Raw genomic sequence first — 19,040 nt, 5'->3', positions numbered from 1 at the left:
GTGATCCACACAGTGTGCCAGTGAGAACTGGCATGAGAGATGAAGCCCACTTAGTCCCCTTTGGCTAAGGGACTCTCCCAAGGCAACGATATAGCCTGGAAGGATAGAGGGCAACTGTGTGGAGCCAGTTAGAAGTGGAGTTGGGCTTGAATCTAGGGTTTCAGAATCCACATCAGTGCAAAGCCTCTTGTTCTTCAACAACTGACCATCTCATCAAAGGACCAAGAGTTAGCACCATGAACCAGCTTGATGTCAAAACAATAAATAAAGATGTTTTGAAGTAGGTGCCTCAGTGAGTGTCGCAGACTGTAAGAACTAACAGACTTGAACAATGAGAAAGAAAGTTTGTTGTCTCATGTAACAAAAAGACCAAAGGCTAGAGAATACCAGGGTTGGTTAATTCAGTGGCTCAATAGCTCTGGCATCCTGAAACTCATCCTGTAGGCACCAAATCTCTTTCTAACCTTCAGAACAGTCTTTCATTTCAGTCTTATGGGCCTGCAGAGGCTGAACAATGGACACAGGGAAACATCAAGTGGGTCCAAAAAGCACAAGCCGAAGAGTGGGAAGGAGACAGCCTGTGAGAAAGCTTGGGAAAGAGCCTTGGATTTACGGCCAGAGTGCCTGGGCTCAAGGCCTGCTCTGCCTCAGGGGAACTTTATGATCTCGGGTGAGCTCTGGAACCTTCTGGACTTCTCTCTAAAATGGAGCTAAATAGTGGTAGAGGGAATGGAGAGTGCATGGGTTCTGGAATCAACCCGAGAGTCAGGTTTCACAGTGCCTGGCACATACTAGGGGCTCAATATTGTGGGGGAAATGAATAAATGAACAAATAGTTCAATCCCAGCCCCACCATTTCTCAATCGTGTAATTGTTATATAATTTCACCCATAATGCTGGCATAATACCTCCTTTTTGGTGTAAATGAAATAATGTAAGTGAACGGTGTCCCATTGAGCCAGCTTATAGTAAGGTGACAGGGTGCATCCTCTCACTCCCTGTCCGCCCTGCACTTGTGAAAGCGCTTTCCAATCTCTCAGTACTCCTAAAGGGAGCTGAGGAGAACACAGTGGAGACTGAGCAGAGGCTTTGCCTTAAGATGGGATTGATCTTGAGATCTTGCCCCATCCTTGGGCATGTTAATTACCTCTCTGAGTAATTTTACTCAGTGTCCTCAGTGTAAGGATAAGATGAGCTGAGGTATGTAAAATATTTAATGCTTAGCACATAGTAGGTGGTGAACAAATATTAGGTCTTTTCTCCTTTCCCTTGTCCAGGTGGTGGGAGATTATGCTAACTGCTCAACACTTATTCCCTCTCGCTTCTTTTTGCTAAAAAAGCCCCGATTTTTTGTCAGCAGATCCCCTTTCCCAAATAGTTATCCCTTGTTATCTGTGGGGAATTAGTTCCAGGGCCTCTGTGGATATTAAAATCTGTGTATGCTCAAGTCCCTTACATATTATAAAGTGGTGGTAGTAATATTTGTACAGTATAGCCTGTATGCATCCTCCTTATTCTTTACATTGTTTCTAGCAACTTATAATACTGAATACAATGTAAATGCGGTATAAATAGTTATACTTTCTTTTTTTTGTTTGTTTGTTTGGATTTTTTTTTTTCCTGAATATTCTGAATCCCTGTTGGTTGAATCCAGGGAAGTGCAGACATGGAGGGCCTTGCTTTCCCAGACTCCGTTGCATCTCAGAGTGGCCAAGGGACCTAGCTCTGGTCAATGAAACTAAGGGGAAACTATTGGGAGCCTCTGGAAGGTCTTTGTTTCTTTAGAGAAGGAACAGCTGTGCAAGGATGGCTTGCTGGCCCCTTTCTTCTGCTTTGAACCCAGATGTGACCTCTGAAAGTACGGGACCATCTTGTGAACATGTGCTAACAAGCCTAATTAGAAAAACCAACATTCAAAGGATAGTGGAAGGAAAAGATAGTGCTTGCATCCTTAATGGCATTGGCGAGCAGCTGGGCAAGCATGAAACTCCTGCCCTTTCACTTTGTGTTACTTGAGATAATTAAATCTCTTTATTGCCTAAATCAGGGGTTGGCAGACTTTTTTTTTTTTTTTTTTTTTTTGAGACTATCTTGCTTTTTCAACTAGGCTGAAGTACAGTGGTGCTAATTTGGTTCACTGCAACCTCTGCCTCCTGGGTTCAAATGATTCTCCTGCCTCAGCCTCCAGAGTAGCTGGGATTACAGGTGTGCACCACAATGCCTGGCTAATTTTTATATTTTTGTAGAGACAGGGTTTCACCATGTTGGCCAGGCTGGTCTTGAACTCCTGACTTTAAGTTATCCACCTGTATCAGCTTCCCAAGGTGCTGGGATTACAGGCGTGAGTCATCATACGCAACCTGGAAGGTATTTTTAAAGGGCCAGAGAGCAAATATTTTAGGCTTTGCAGGCCATATGGTCTCTGTTGCCACCACTCAACCTGTCCTTGTAGTGCAAAAGCATCCATAGACAATATGTAAACAAATGCTCATGGCTGTGTTCCAATAAAACTCTATTTACACAAACAAGTAATGGGCAGGATTTGGCTAGTGAACAGTGTTTGCTGATTCCCCAACTTCAACCATTGATAATCATAGTTATCAATGATTGATATCAACATATCAAATGTGTTGCTTGCAGCCAAAAGTATTTCTGATACATGGATACGATATGGGAGCAACAGATTTAAAGCTGCTACAGATTGAAGGGATGGGAAACAAGCACTGGAGAAAAGGGGATGATTAAGATGGATTGATAACTAATAAAACCACATCAAGTGAGTGCAAAATGTACAAGCGGCAGAGTGGGGAGGAGACAGCTTGTGAGAAAGCCTGGGCAAGTGCTCTAGATTTAGGGCTAGAGTGCATGGGTTCAAGGTTCAAGATAAAAGAAAGCGTGGCTTACTATTCAATTGGCTTTACTCCTTAGGGACTCATGAATTAAATGAATGCTTAGAATTCAAACACAGAGCATCACCTGCTCCTTAATGTCTGGAAAGTTTATGTGGCAGGTACTTCAAGTGCAAAAACAGCCTAGAAATTCAGTCTCATGTGGTCTTGAGGCTTTTCCCAGAGGACATGAAAGAAATAATTATAGAGAGGATGGTGGAAGCTAAATGACACTTTTACTCACTCAATTTTTTCATTCAGTCATACGATAAATATTTGTTGGGTACTTTTTATATGCCAGACACTGTGTTGGGCCCTGAAATACGGAGCCATTAGACCAGAGGCCTTTTCTGGGTGAATTGGAACTTCATTTCTTTTCTGTGAATCTTTGCTTTGACTGACTTTCCTCTGAATGCAGTAAGGACCAGTCTCTTCCGAGATGCTGTGGTGGCCCCTGTGCGGATGGCATGATGTGCTATTTGAGTCTGGACAAGAACCCTTGTAGTTTCTCGTTAGTGGGCATTTCTTTTTCTTTTCTTTTCTTTTATTTCTTTTTTCTTTTTCTTTTTTTTTTTTTGAGAAAGAGTTTCGGTCTTTTGTCCAGGCTGGAGTGCAGTGGCATGATCTTGGCTCACTGCAACCTCTGCCTTCTGGTTTCAAGTGATTCTCCTGCCTCAGCCTCCTGAGTCGCTGGGATTACAGACACCCAATACTACACCTGGCTAATTTTTGTATTTTTAGTAGAGATGGGGTTTCACCATGTTGGCCATGGCTAGTCTCGAACTCTTCACATCATGATCTGCCTCCCAAAGTGCTGGGATTACAGAAGTGAGCCACTGCGCCCAGCCATTAGTGGGCATTTCTGAAGCACCAGCTTGGTTCTGAAGCTTTACTGAGAAGCTTGCACCATGGTGCAGGGAGTTGCCAAGAAGAGTTAGGGAATCCTAGACCAGGAATTTAGAGTATTTACATATATTTTTGCTTAGGGTTTGGAAGCTGATCTTGGTGTATTCATTTTCTATTGCTGTTGTTAACAGATTACTATACATTTAGTGGTTTAAACAACACACATGTGTTATTCTCGTATTGTTCTGAAGGTTAGAAGTTTGAAATGGGTCTCACTGGGCTAAAATCAAGGTGCTGACAGGTCTGAGTTCCTTCTAGAGGCTCTAGGGAAGAATCTGTTTCCCTGCCTTTTCCAGCTTCTAAAGGTCACCCCCAGCTTCATTGCTTGGCTTGTCACCCTTTCCTCCATCTTCAAAGGCAGCAACATTGAGCCGAGTCCTCCTCAGGCTGCCCTCTCTCTGATCATTCCTTCTGATTCCTTCTTCTGCGCTTAAGGACTCTTGTGCTTACCTTGGGCCCACCTGGATCATCCAAGATAATCTCCCCATTTCAAGGCCATCTCTTGAGGACAACCTTAATTCCATCTGCAACCTTGATTTCCCTTTGCCCTGTAACCTCACGGGTCCCAGGGATTGGGACAGAGATATCTTTGGCAGAACGTCCTGTCTACCACATTCTCTTCACGCTTTTTTTCTAGTTTCTTGGTCTCTTTTAATAACTTCTCAAATTATGCCCGTGAAGTTGGTTAATAATGTCCCATATCATTGGATAAACTGAAGCACTGAGGGATGCCCAAGGCCTGCTTAGGGTGACCGAAGAGACCAGTCAGGGTGAAATCGACTTACTCACTTCCAACCTGTTGAAGGATATTTTCAGTGGAAAACAGCAAAATATAAGAAAGCGTGCACAGTATAAATACAGCCTCACACAAGTATATCCTGTATATAGTCATGATGGAAAGACTGGAAGAAAATAGATGAAAAAGCTAATAATGGCAGTATTAGGGTGTTGGGCTTAAGACTACAAATAGTTCTTTCTTTTCTTTCTTTTTTTTTTTTAAATAAAATCAAGTTTTCAGTAATATAGTTAGATTATATTTCTAAATAGAAAACATGTTAAAAATTAATTAATTTTATGGCACCCACCCTCTTCTCATGCGTATTTCTTTAGTTCTTCCCTTAAGTTATCCTAGACCTAACCACCCACTCAAAAGTCACTCTAAAATATAAAAGGAGACAGAAGGGAGCCAGGAAGGGAGTTTCTGGAACAGGGAAATAAACATGACAGCAGGAGGCTGGCTACGGATGGTTTCAGACTGTTCAGGCCTGCCTGGGCTTTGCCAATCAACCCCAGCTTCGGGTTTCTTCTGCAATGAGTAATTAGTGTGCACAGGGTGGCCTGTTATCCACATTCCACCGTAAGCGCTGCCTTTAACGAGGGACTTGCTCTGGCCAGTTGCCTCTCCTGATGTATATCAGGTCTGTGAATGCAGAGGCACGAAGGGCAATCCCGTGTACCTGTCCCTTCCCCCGCACTGGCTGTCCTGTCCACCTGCTGTAGTGCTGGCCGCTGAGGGTTTTCAGAGGATGGAAGGAGATGGTAGGGTTTGTGCTCCTGCCCAGCAGATATAGGGTGACAGGGCGCCAGAGTCCCTAGGAAGGCAATGAAGGCCCAGGCCCAGGCAGCCAGTTGCCATCATATTGCAGCGGGTGGCCCAGGCTTTGTGTGCAGGAATCAGCAGAATGGTGAAGAGAGAAGCCACCAAATCCCAGAACTGGCAGGCACAGCCCTCCACAATTTGGCCCCACCCACATCCCCAGGTATATTTCCATCAGGCAGCCTGGGGGTGACCCTGACTTCCCCTGCCCTGCACCTTCTCCCCTAGAGGCCTCTGCTCACCTAAGCCTGGAAGGTCTCACCCTGCTTATCTTTACAAGACTCAGCTCAAATTCTACCTTCTCCAAGAAGCCGCTCTAGATTTTCCCCAGTAAGAAGCAGTCACACTCTCTGCCTTCTTTATTAGGAAATCATCATCTCGCTCCTCTCATGGACTGCCTTGTATCAAAATGTCACTGGGGCACAAATCTGCCTCTTTCACCAGATTGTGCACTCCTGGTGGGTAGAGGTTACGGCCCCCCCTGCCCACCCCCACCCCCATTCCCACCTTCCCCGGCCACATCCTTGTAACCAATATGTCATTAAACAATTTGCTGAGCATCTGCTATGTGTCAGGCACTGTTTTAGGCCCAGGGCAGTTCCTGACTACTCAGATGTTGGCTCGGTTGAATGGAAAAACCCAATAATGTCTGCATTTTACTGCTGACCACCTGTGCTCTGAGCTGCCTGCTCCAGCCAGAAGTCCTTCTCTCAGGAGGGGCACAGCTGGCATCTGCTCACCCTCAGCCAGGCTTGCTGGAGTCAGTGTTCTCTGGCAAAGGCCAAGCCTTAGAACAGGGTGACTGCCCATTGTTGCTGCACCTGTGCATGTGTGACTGGAGCCAGCCTTGGGGCTGCCAGGTGAGTGCCACTGGAGTAGAGGCGGGGGCAGGGCGGGAGGGGAGAGGGGCCACTTGCAGCGGTGCCTGGAAAGCATCCTCCATCCCCAGCCTGACTTTGATTAGCCTTGTGCAAACACTGCTGCTCTCAGCCAGCCCTTTCTCTGCAGGTTTAATTTCTGGGATTCTGTGCAAATGATAACTCTCTCTCCTGTCTATCTGCGGTGAGCATGTGTTCCTGGATACCAGGCCATAAAGAAGAGAGTCGTTAAGTGGTCTGAATTTTCTCATTAATGCAGTGCTGTAAGAAGGCTTGATCCCTGACCAAACCATTCAGCATCAAAGATTTGACCAGCCATATGTCACAAATGTGAAGGTACAACTAGGATTGCTAGCAGCAAAAATTAGGCTCCAGGTCCTACAAGAGCTCCATCTGCCTGGATTTGAATCCTGTCTTGATGACTCACTAGCTGTGTGACCTTAGGGAAATTATTTGATTCACCTGTGCCTCAGTTTCTTTATCTGTCAAGTAAGGATGACAAAAGTACATACTTTACATGCAAAAAAAAAAAAAAAAAAAGAAATTGGACTCTTACCGTACACCCTTTACAAAAGTTAATTCAAAATGGAGCAAAAACTCTTAGAAAAGTTTTCCCCTAGAGTTTACAACCATAGGGGAAAAGCTTCATGACACTGAGTTTGGCAATGAGTTTTTGAATATGATATCAAAAGAACAGGCAAAAAAGAAAAAAATAGATAAGTAGGACTTCATAAAAATTTACAACTTTTTTTTTTTTTAAGACAGAGTCTGACTCTGTCACCCAGGCTGGAGTGCAGTGGCACGATCTTGGCTCACTGCAACCTCCACCTCCCGGGTTCAAGCAATTCTCCTGCCTCAGTCTCCCTACTTTTGTGCATCAAAGGACACTATCAACAGAGTGAAAAGGCAGGCAACCCATGGAGTGGGAGAAAATATTTGTAAATTTGTATCTGGTAAGAGATTAATATCCAGAATATCTCTCTTTGAGAGAGAGACAGAGACATGGTCTCAGTTTGTCACTCAGACTGGAGAGCAGTGGTGTGATCATGTCTCACTGTAGCCTCGATCTTTTGGGCTTAAGTGATCCTCCCGCCTCAGCCTCCCAGAGTGTTGGGATTACAGGCACGAACCAAGTATTCAGAATATCTAAGAACTCCTACAATTCAATGAAAAACAAACAAACAAACAAACAACCCACTTAAGAAAATAGGCAAAGGACTTGAATAGATATTTCTTCAGAAAAGATATACAAATGGCCAATACGAACATAAAAAGATGCTCAATGTCATTTATCACTAGGTAAATGCAAATCAAAACCACAATGAGATTCCACTTCACACTCACTAGAATGGCTATTATAAAATAAAGAAAAATTTTTTTCAGGTCAGACAGGTGATGTGTTGACATTGTAACAAGGTTCAGAGGGTGGCACATTCACATATGCATGTGAACACCCAATCATCATGTTATGAATTACAAAACGATCTGGTTATTATCAAATAAAATGTTTAAGGCCGGGCGTAGTGGCTTATGCCTGTAATCCCAGCACTTTGGGAGGCTGAGGCGGGCAGATCACCTGAGGTCAGGAGTTTGAGACCAGCCAGACCAACATGGAGAAACCCTGTCTCTACTAAAAATACAAAATTAGCTGGTATGGTGGTGCATGCCTGTAATCCCAGCTACTAGGGAGGCTGAGGCAGGAGAATCGCTTGAACCTGGGAGGCGGAGGTTGCGGTGAGCCGAGATCACGCCATTGCACTCCAGCCTGGGCAACAAGAGCGAAATTCCGTCACACACAAAAAAAAAAAAAAAAAAAAAAATTGAAAGAAAACAGAAAGTAACAAGTATTGATGAGGATATGGAGAATCTGGAACTCTTGTGCACTGCTGGTGGGAATGTAGAATGGTGTAACTAACTGCTATAGGAAATCCTATGGTAGTTCCTCAAAGAATTAAAAATAGAATTACCGTATAATCCAAACAATTCCACTTCTGGGTATATACATAAAATAACTGAAAACAAGGACATGAGCAGATATTTGTACATCCATGTTTATAGGGCATTGTTCACAACAGCCAAAATGTGGAAGCAACTTAAGTGTCTGTTGATGGAAGAATGGAAAACAAGATGTGGTGTATACATACAAGGGAATATTACTCAGCTTTACAAAAGAAGGAAATTTGGATATATGCTACAACATGAATTCACTCTTCTAATGAGTGAAGACATTATGCTAAGTGAAACAAGTTAGCCACAGAGGATACAACTGTATGCTTTCACTTATATGAAGTTCTTAGAATAGTCAAATTCACAGAGACAACAGAAATATGGTTGCAGGAGCTGGTGGCAGAGGGAAATGGGGATTTACTATTTGATGGATATGGAGTTCAGTTTAGCCAAGTGGCAAAACTCCTGGAAATAGATGATGGTAATGATTGTACAACAATGTGAATATACTTACTGCCACCAAACTGTACACCTAAACATGGTTAAAATGGTAAATTTCATGTTATATATATTTCGCTATGATAAAAAAGGCATCTACCTTATTAACCTGTTGTGAGGATTAAGTGAGTTAATAAGTGTAAAGCACTTAGAATGGTACTGATATAATACTAAGTTCTACATAAGTGTTAGCCCTTTCTTTTTTTTTTTTTTTTTTTTTTGAGACAGAGTTTCACTCTTTTTGCCCAGGCTGGAGTGCAATGGCGTGATCTCGGCTCACTGCAACCTCTGCCTCCCAGGTTCAAGCTATTCTCTTGCCTTAGCCTCCCGAGTAGCAGGGATTATAGGTGTGCACCACCACGCCTGGCTAATTTTTTTTGTGTTTTTAGTAGAGACGGGGTTTCTCCATGTTGGTCAGGCTGGTCTTGAACTTCTGACCTCAAGTGATCTGCCCGCCTTGGCCTCCCAAAGTGTTGGGATTACAGGCGTGAGCCACCATGCCTGGCCCCCGCCATTGTTATAAATATTCTGTTAGTTATACAAGGGAACAAATGAATGAAGTACATAAAACCTAGAGAAACAGGAGTGTACTGGATCATATATATAGCTTATTATAGAAATGCTACTTATCATCCAAATTAATTTTAATAAAAGTCTGATTTGCTCTCCTAGAATTACAAAGGGTTAGCTTAATGGATGTGTTGAAAGACTCAGGTCCACTTTTTAAACATACTGTTAAAGCTGGGGAGATGCTTCTTTTTCTCTGGGGCATGTGGAGTTTCCAAAATCAAGCCATCTAGGGGTTAAACATGGGGCTTTGGAGTCCGTTGTTGGGCTCCAATTCTAGCTTCACCACTTAGGTGTGTAATTTTGAGCAAACTAGTTAATGTCAAGCCCCAGGTTTCCTTCCTATAAAACAGAGGTAATGCTAGCACCTAGCTCTTAGGCTTGTGCAGATTGAATGAGGTTATACAGGTAAAGTGCCTGCCACACACTAAGCACTCAATAAGTTCAGCTGTTATTGACATTACTTTTGACCTCATAGTTGGAGTTGACCATGTTTCTCTCTGATCTTTCCTACTTCTAGGTTTGTTAAAGACTCCAAGTACAACGACTCAGGACCTGCTCCAATGGAGCACACTCAGAAAAAGGAGTGCAGGCAAATTGCTCTTTCTCCCCTTTGCTGCCTTGGTGCCTACTTAACACTGTTGACAGCCACCAGAGCACTTCCTACATTTTACCAACACCGTCAAACAAGTAGCAGGTTATTGATCAGGACTTGCAAGGAAACTTCACCTTCCTAATCTCTGGCTGAAAGGGTAACAGATAATTTATAATTCTCTCTCCTTTTCTATATTTTTCTAATTTATATAAAACCCCGATATTATTGTTAGAATGGGAAAAATAATTCAGAAGGCATATTTCTTACAGTATTTTCTACTTGATAAAATGGCTATCTGGGCTGGGTATGGTGACTCAGGCCTATAATCCCAGCACTTTGGGAGGCCCAGGCGGGAGGATTACCTGAGGTCAGGAGTTCGAGACCAGCCTGGGCAACATGCTAAAACCCTGTCTCTGCTAAAAATACAAAAATTAGCCAGGCATGGTGGCATGCACCTGTAATCCCTGCAACTCAGGAGGTTGAGGCATGAGAATCGCTTGAACCTGGGAGGGGGAGGTTGCAGTGAGCCAAGGTCACACCTCTGTACTCCAGCCTGGGTGACAGAGTGAGACTCTGTCTAAAAAAACAAAACAAAAAAAGGTAACCTAAAGGTTCCTTCGTGGGGGGACATTGGCTGAAAATAGCAATGAAAGAGTTAAATGCCTTGAGTATTAACACGCGGGGAGAAATTAGGCAGTACAGAATGAGTGGTGACTATTCAGTGGAACAAGGCTGACAATACTTTTAAACTTAACCAAATTTATAATGAAGATGGTAGTAGCAATATAGTTGGCCCTCGCATCTGTGGGTTCCCCATTTGTAGGTTCAACCAACCATGGATCAAAAATATGTGGAAAAAAACAATTAATAATAGCAATATAGACCAGACGCAGCAACTCACATCTGTAATCCAATACTTTGGGAGGCTGAGGTGGGAGCATTGCTTGAGCCCAGGAGTATGAGACCAGCCTGGGCAACATAGCGAGATCCCATCTCTACAAAAAATTTTTTAAAAATTAGTTGAGTGTGGTGGCACATGTCTATAGTCCTAGCTGCTTGGGAGGCTGAGGCAGGAGGATTGCTTGAGCCTAGGAGTTTAAAGTTATAGTAAACTACAATCATGCCACTGAACTCTAGCCTGGGCAACAGAGCAAAACTCTGTCTCCACAAAAAAAAAAAAAAAAAAAAAAAAAAAAAATATATATATATATATATATATATAATACTAATAAGAACAATGCAGTATAACAACTATTTGCAAAGTATTTACACTATATTAGGTATTATAAGCAATCTAGAGATGATTCAAAGTATATGGTAGGGTATGTGTAGGTTATATGCAAATACCATGCCATTTTATATAAGGGAGTTAAGCATCCTCGGATTTTGGTATCTTCAGGGATTCCTGGAAGTAATCGTGGTCCTTGGTTTTGAAATCAAGGGGTATCCTGGAATCCTGCAGATACCGAGGGACAATTGTACAATGTTGGTTGAAATCTGCTATAGTTATCTAAATCCTGTTTGTCTCTCAATGGAACAGAGAAGTGGCATGTCCTGTGAACTGAATTTTAAAACACATTATTTTAGGTACATTATTTAATCAATGTCTCATTGTTGGTATTTATCCTACCCCAAATTATGATTACTTAGGTTTTATAGCTATTTGATGTCTCAATAATGGGAAGCTGAATAAATTAAAGGCCTCAAGAAGAATGGTTTCAACTTTAGAAATGCTAAACAAGATTTCATTCTGTTAAAAAACAACGAAAAACCAACCAAGCAACATATCTGTGTGTATCCAGAAGTCTAAGAATGCTGACCTCTGATTTCTTGACTTAACATTTATCTTTACCCATTAGGAGTTGGGCCATCAAGAAAGTTCAAGGGTGGATGTATGCTGAGCTATAAACTCCAGACGGGTTGCCACATGTGTGCTGTCAGATCCAGAGAGCTGGAGGTGCTGTGAGATGCTTTAAACCTTGACTTTCACCTTTCTGCAACAGGCTTCATTCTTACAGGTCTGGGTGGGGCCTGAGTCATGCAGGTTTCTTGATACACAATCCAGCCAAGAACAGATCCTTCCGTCAGCAGCACTATTACTCTACCCCATTTTCCATCCTCACTTTGGCTCTTTGACTTTGAGTGTAGTGTTTTAAACTTTTGAACTATCGTATTTGGACAAAGAAATACTCACCCTAATGGACAGATGGTGTGGTTATTGGTGGACTCAATTTGCAGCACTTTTTGCCATTCCGATTTCCTCCCCGAAACCTCTCATCTTGATCTCTAGGGTCAACTGTCTACCTCTTTCAAAGCTATAGATTTTTATTTTATTTGTAAAATCCCATAGTTTAAAAAATATATTTGGTAGAAAGAAATGTATACATTAATATGTGGTTTATAATCCCACCACCCATGGTTTATGCCACAGTTGAAATTTGGGTGGATATCCTTTGGTGGATATATAATCAATTTTTTTTTTTTGAGACAGAGTTTCACTCTTGTTGCCCAAACTGGAGTGCAATGGTGCCATCTCGGCTCACTGCAACTTCTGCCTCCCGGGTTCAAGCAATTCTCCTGCCTCAGTCTCCCGAGTAGCTGGGATTACAGGCGTGCGCCACATGCCCAGCTAAGTTTTTGTATTTTTAGTAGAAACTGGGTTTCCCCATGTTAGCCAGGCTGGTCTCAAACTCCTGACCTCAGATGATCCACCCGCCTTGGCCTCCCAAACTGCTGGGATTACAGGTGTGAGCCACCACACCTGGTCAATAATCACTTTTTAAAAATCAGAGAGGTGATGTTTTCTTTTTTTTTTTTTTTTTTTGGAGACGGAGTCTCTCTCTGTCGCCCAGGCTGGAATGCAGTGGCCGGATCTCAGCTCACTGCAAGCTCCGCCTCCCGGGTTTACGCCATTCTCCTGCCTCAGCCTCCCGAGTAGCTGGGACTACAGGCGCCCGCCACCTCGCCCGGCTAGTTTTTTGTATTTTTTAGTAGAGACGGGGTTTCACTGTGTTAGCCAGGATGGTCTCGATCTCCTGACCTCGTGATCCGCCCGTCTCGGCCTCCCAAAGTGCTGGGATTACAGGCTTGAGCCACCGCGCCCGGCCGAGAGGTGATGTTTTCTATGTGGCCTAATCTCACATTCTGGTGCAGTGATTTACTTGGCTGTATAACTTTGAGTGAGTCACTCAAACTCTCTGTGCTTCTATTTCCTCACCTTTAAAGTGGATAATAATAGTACTTACTCCCAGGATTATTAGAAAGCATAAATGAGTTATACTTGGAAAGCACTTAGAATAGTGGCAAAAATACCATAACTACTCAAAAAAGGTTAATGAACATTGGTATTTTTATTATATGAATACATTTTTGTAATCTGCTTTTAAAAAATAAATTCTGAGTCAGGCATGGTGACTCACATCTGTAATCCCAGCACTTTGGGAGGCCGAGGTCGGTGGATTGCTTGAACCTAGGAGTTCGAGACCACTTGGGCAACAGAGCTAAACCCCATCTCTACAAAAATACAAAAAGTTGGCCTGGCATGGTGACGTGAGGCAGCAGTCCCAGCTACCTGGGAGGCTGAGATGGGAGGATCACTTGAACCCGGGAGTTTGAGGCTGCAGTGTGCTGTGATGGTGCCACTGGCCACTGCATTCCAGCCTGGGTAACAGAGGAGACCCTGTCTCAAAACAAAACAAAAGAAAAACATTGTGTAGATTTTCTCATGTTATTCATGACTAACACATGACTTCATTGCTTGACCCAGGTCATTACATGATTTACCAGAGTTCATTTAATCAGTGTTCCATTGCTGGGCATATACTGTTTTCAGTGTTTTGCATGGTAAAGAACCCTGTAGTCCATGTTTTTCTGCATAAATCTTTGAACCTATATCTGATTATGTCCTAGGGCCAGCCCCTAAAAGTAGAATGTTGAATCAAAAGGTATCAGCCCCTTTTAGGCTTTGCCAAATTGTCCTCCAGAAATGTCATGTGAATTTGTACTTCTAACATGTGAGACTGCTGTTTCCCTATAGCTGTCCTGGCACTGGGTATTATGATTTTAAAAGTTTCTTGCCAGGCTGTTGTTTTCATAGTCAGATGGTACTCTCTATTTTCCAAAGCTTCTGAGGCGTTTCTTTTCTTTTTTTAGAATAATTTTTATTATTTTAATTTTGATAGAAACAGGGTCTCACTATGTTGCCCAGGCTGGTCTTGAACTCCTGGGCTCAAGCAGTTCTCCTGCCTCTGCTTCCCAGAGTGCTGGATTACAGGTATGAGCCACTGCACCCGGTGTGTTCTTTTTCTTTAATTCTAAGTCCCTTTTGAGTTGCTTCCCCTCCTCTTTTAATCTATTATGTCCTTTAATCTTAAACTCCAGCGCTGTACTCTCCCATACGTTTTCTTTTCTCTAATTTCTTCACACCATTTCCCTCTGTTCATGTGGAGTTAGACTATATATTCTGTTTTGTACGGATATGAGCTATAAATTTAGAAGATGGATATCACAGGAAGATAGTAACTTCTTTGTTTCATTGACACCAAATATAACCAAAAATGAAACTGACCCAAACTGACTCATCTACTTTATAAACTAATAAGATATCTGTTACCTGATTTAGCCTTATAGACAAGCATCTGAAAACGATGGAAGGTATTCTTACTCTGGGCAGTAAGTTAGCCTATATATCACTCAGTGTCCAACCAAGAAAATAGAAACTAAGTAAACACAGAAGGAATTTAATTTAGGGAATTGGTTGTACAGTTGATTGGAGAGCTCAGAAGCCAAACAGATGGGGGCGGGGGGGCAACACTGAGATCAGTAACATCAGGAAGTCAGCACCACACTTAAGCTAGAAAGACAGAGGGAGGAGCTGGTGGGGTCATCTGGAGGAGTCGGGGGTCACAGTGGGCCTGTCTGTTGAGAGCTGTATCACAGAGGTAATGCAGATGCTTCTTTTCACCTGAGGCAGAGGGGGAAGGGAGAAATAATGTGGTCTTCCTCTTCTTATCCCTCTCCAATCTCTTTTCAGTGTCTCCCATTGGCAAATTCAACCAGAAGCCAGTGAACACAGATGTTTGCAGAATTGTATATAGCCTGTGGTCAACCTGCCTGCGATGCAGAGCAGAGCAGGGGAAGGGAACAGAGGGAATCTGAGACAAACAGGTCACGACCAGGCTCAATGACCACTGGAGTCCCTTCAAGTCCACAAACAACAGGGCAGAGTGCAAAGTATGCAGGCCCTAGTGAGGTAGGCAGTCCTGGATTTGAATTCTGGCTTTGTCATTTAGTAGCTCTCTGGCCTTGGGCAAATCACTTATCTACCCTGAGCTTTGGTTTCCTCATCTATAAAAGGAGGCAAGAAAAACTATATTGAACAGGGTCATTGTAAGGATTAAATAAAATAATATTTAGCTTAAACGCAACAGTAAGCATTCAATAATTGGTTTTCTTTTATTCAAGAATTTATTATTTTTAAGGCAAAGATCATTGGGTATTCGGCCAAGGTCATCAAGCTTCTCTATTTTGAAAGATGAAAAGAGGGCAGAGGAGTTTTTTCTTTTGGAAGCTTTGCCTGGCATGGGGGTAGTGATAAATTGTCCAACAATGATTCTAGGAGATGATCTAAGAAACATTGAAAATATCATGCATGACCAAGTCATTTATTCCACAAACATTTGTGGGTACTCTTTCTGGAAATGATTTAGACATGGTCCCCAGATGGGAAGAGATGTTAATCCATCAGGAATGACAGACAGTCAAAGAGATAAATCTCAGTGCATGATGGTATGGGAATATTTGCAGAGGAGGGAGGCATGGTCTGTCTCTGCCTAGGCAAGTGGGAGAAGGCTTCAGTGAGGAGATGGTATTTAAGTTGTGTTTTGAAGGATGGGTGGGAGCTTGCCAGCTGTAGAAGTGTGTGCAAAAATGGAGAGTCATGACAGGGCACAGGTGTTGAAGAATGATGAGCTAATCACATGGGTGGGGCCTTATGGCATCCATGATTGAAGTGGTACAGGAACAGGTGGGAAATGTGGCTAGACATTGAGCAGAAAAGCCAGTGTGTGAAAGGCCTGATAGAAGAAGCTGATGACTATTTTGTGGGAATGAAAAGTCAGTAGACACTTTTAAATTAGGGAGTCACCCACCATTTCTAACCTAGAATTTTACAAAGTGACACATCTTCCCAGACTATCTTATGGCCTCAGCCAAAGGGCTGATGCATGCAATTATATAAAGCAGGGGCGAGGTGCACATCTCACAAGACGTTAGGAAGTATGAATCAGAAAAATGAGCACAGGCGTTTTCCCTCAATATTATATTCAGGATGGAAAAAGTCATTAACTTATCCTGCAGACGCTGAAGGGCTCAAGGTAAATATTTAAAATGTTCTCCCTCTCATTTCCACAGAGCCAAGAACATCAGAGGTGGGATGATGATGCTTGTGGCTACGAGACAGGATTTCAAGGATCCTGCTGAAACGTCTGCTGGCCTGAATCTGTCGGAATGCTGAAAAGGACTTTGTGTTACTCTAACTGAAAGGAAAACACAAAATGATGATAATGTAGCCCTTTATGCTTTTCAGAACCCTTTCACATACATTATCTCATTTAAACTTCGTGACAATGGTGTGCAGCAGATAGGGCTAGGAGTACAGTCAATCTCATTTTAGAGATGAAGAAACAGAGGTCTGAGAGTTTCATACCTTCCCCGGGTCCAAGAAGTTATTACCAAAGCTGCACCTGGGTTTCTAGACATGTTGCCAGCACCTTCCCCAAACCCGAGGGAGTACTCTGCCTACCTGTTGCCTTCCATATGCCAGGATGGCTTCTTGGAGGTCTTGAAGTGTGTGCAGTTCAAGATCCAGCTTCCTCCAGGGACCTTTGGGGCGGTAGAGGCCTTTTCTCCTCTCTTTGGGTGTCCATGCCGAAATGGCTAAACCTTCTGAGTAGAGGATCAGGGCACCCTTTCTAGTGCTGAAAGTTTTAGGGAGAAAGAGGCTCCAGGAGTGCTGGTTGGCATTGTTCTCGTCTTGAGGTTTGCTGACAGGAACGTAGTCTTCTGGGGACCTCCAGTTCAAGTAATCCTGCAATGAAAAGCAGCCACTTTGACAGAGCCACTGTGGAAGACTTTTCTATAGCAAATACTGCTTGTGCAAAGCCTCCGGCATTTTTGTGTTACTGATTTTCTCTGAATTGTTCACACAGTGTTATGGAACACAATTGCTCTTCTTAGCAACTGCCTTTTCTCTCCACATTTCAAAATTAGTGGAACCCAGGGCATGGTTCTATTTCACCCCATAAACTTTCAGGAGAGTCATGTATGGCCAGAGGATTAACTTAGCTTGCGTGTAGGTTACAGGCCAGTTAAAGTTTCCTGGTATGCAAGTAAGCAATCAGAATTATTAAGGGCAGCAGATAACTTTGAAATTAGACCTGGACTAGCTGGCAGTTGAAATAGGAGCATTCCAAGCCACTACCACTTCAGCTGTACGTGGGGAGAATTTCTACACATTCCAGATGCTATGCAACATTACCTAATTTGGCTATTTAGGGGCCTATAAAGCGGTTACATATTTTGTAGGTAAGTAAATGCCATTGGCCATACAGGTCCTTTGAAACTTTATACGCCTTTTAACACAGCAAAGGTCAAATATCATGACAAAGTACCATGACAATGGAAATCTCTGTATGACCCCCAAATTTGCAAAGTATCCCCAATAGATTTCTTATTCCTGGCAGGATTCAGTGAAATAAAATTCTAGTATAACAGGGGAATTTTGCCACCTCTTTAAAATCTTCTAAAATGAGTGGGTTTTTTTCTTTTTGGCCTATATTAAATATGAGTCCTGTGGGTTGAATTCCAGAAAGTTCAAGGAAGCCATTGAAATGGCATGAACACACACAGCATTTCAACCGCAGAGCATGACTTCCAAAAACCAAACAACCATCAGCTTGCCTAGAACCCAGGTGGAAATTCTGGTCTTGCACCAAACCATCCAAATTCCAGACAATCTGGAATCTCCTTTGGTCCAAGCAAAGACAGCTATAAGGGGAAAGATGAGGGCCCCAGTGGCAATCTCGGTGTGTCAGGAAAACGGCGTTATTTTCTTGAGTTTCATAAAGGAGGAAGGACCATCTTCCAGTGACCCCGCCACCTCACTAACAACACAAACCAAGACACACATGGTTTACCTCCCAAGTGGAAACGTAGAGCATTCCTCTCCCACCTCCAAAATGTGCCTTTCTTCAGCTGTGAGACTCACCTCTGGTTCAAAGTAGACTTCTAACTTCTGTTTGTCCTGGCCCAGCTTCCCGTGGCCCCGACTCAGGAGGGAGAGCGTGAACATGTTTGCCTCTGACCACCCCTTCTCAAGGGCAGTCCATCTTGGTTCTGAAGGCTGAAATCTGGTCACACCTCAAGATTTCCAGAGCTCACAGCAAGCCCAAGAAGACCACAAACACAGGGCCTTTTATTAAATACATTTTTCCCTCTCGCAGCAGCTTCTTAATAACAACCAGTCACACAGTTTAGACAGTGTGTGTCTTTGTGGAGAGAAAAAATAAACCGCACAGCCAGCCTCCTCAAGCCCTGGATTGTCTACTCTCTGGGCGACCCGTCTCTCCCCTTCTCCTGAGCTCTTGTTGTCCCTTGGTCCCGGTGGCTCTGTTACCAGCCGTGTGCATCTACAGAGCTCGGCCACAGCACCATCCTTCTTGTCTGAGCGGAGGTTGTTTCCTGGTTGCTATGGCAGCACCGGGAAATGAAGTCCCTTAAACTAACCCAGGCAAGGCAGAGAGGTGCCGGGTGCAGTGTGCAGTCCCCGGGGATGGGGGTGGGGATCAAATGGACACTGAAGGGACCAGGCTCAGGTTGCAAGTCTCATTTGCACGGGGTGGGGGCCTTGTTGGGGTACTTTTTCTGTTATTGTTGTCATCTTGTTTTTAGAAAGCGTCTTTCCCTCTCTCCTGATATGTGAGCCTGTCACTGTCAACTAACCATTAACAGAGCCAGGGTGTCATCTAGGTCACCTAAAACCACCTGTGACTTTTTCCTTGGCTGAGCTCCATCATCCCCTTGACTGGACACGAGACCTCATTATGGTAGTTGCTGCTTTGCCTGAGCGGGAGACACTGGGATTCTCTAGCTTCCTTTGCATACTT

General features: G+C 43.3%; 1 protein-coding gene and 1 non-coding gene across 2 annotated transcripts in view; both read right to left on the bottom strand.

Moving 5' to 3' along the window:
* KIAA2012 overlaps window positions 1-18,614 on the bottom strand; it is a 138,618-nt gene extending 120,004 nt beyond the window's left edge. The window contains exons 1-2 of the mRNA XM_015110675.3: window positions 18,143-18,614; window positions 16,679-16,963 (exon numbers count right to left, since the gene is read on the bottom strand). Of these exons, the coding sequence (XP_014966161.3) occupies window positions 16,679-16,963; window positions 18,143-18,226 (369 nt within the window). The 5' untranslated portion in view covers window positions 18,227-18,614. The remainder of the gene's footprint in view (window positions 1-16,678; window positions 16,964-18,142) is intronic.
* On the bottom strand, window positions 7,652-7,754 carry LOC114671638 (small nucleolar RNA U13). Its single transcript, XR_003721672.2, has one exon. It is a non-coding gene; the product is annotated as a small nucleolar RNA U13 (small nucleolar RNA).
* Window positions 18,615-19,040: the final 426 nt, after the last annotated feature.

Source organism: Macaca mulatta, chromosome 12, assembly GCF_049350105.2.
Source record: "Macaca mulatta isolate MMU2019108-1 chromosome 12, T2T-MMU8v2.0, whole genome shotgun sequence".
Taxonomy (NCBI): Eukaryota; Metazoa; Chordata; class Mammalia; order Primates; family Cercopithecidae; genus Macaca; species Macaca mulatta.
Note: the sequence above shows the minus strand (reverse complement) of the source record. Positions and strands in the feature narration are given on the sequence as shown.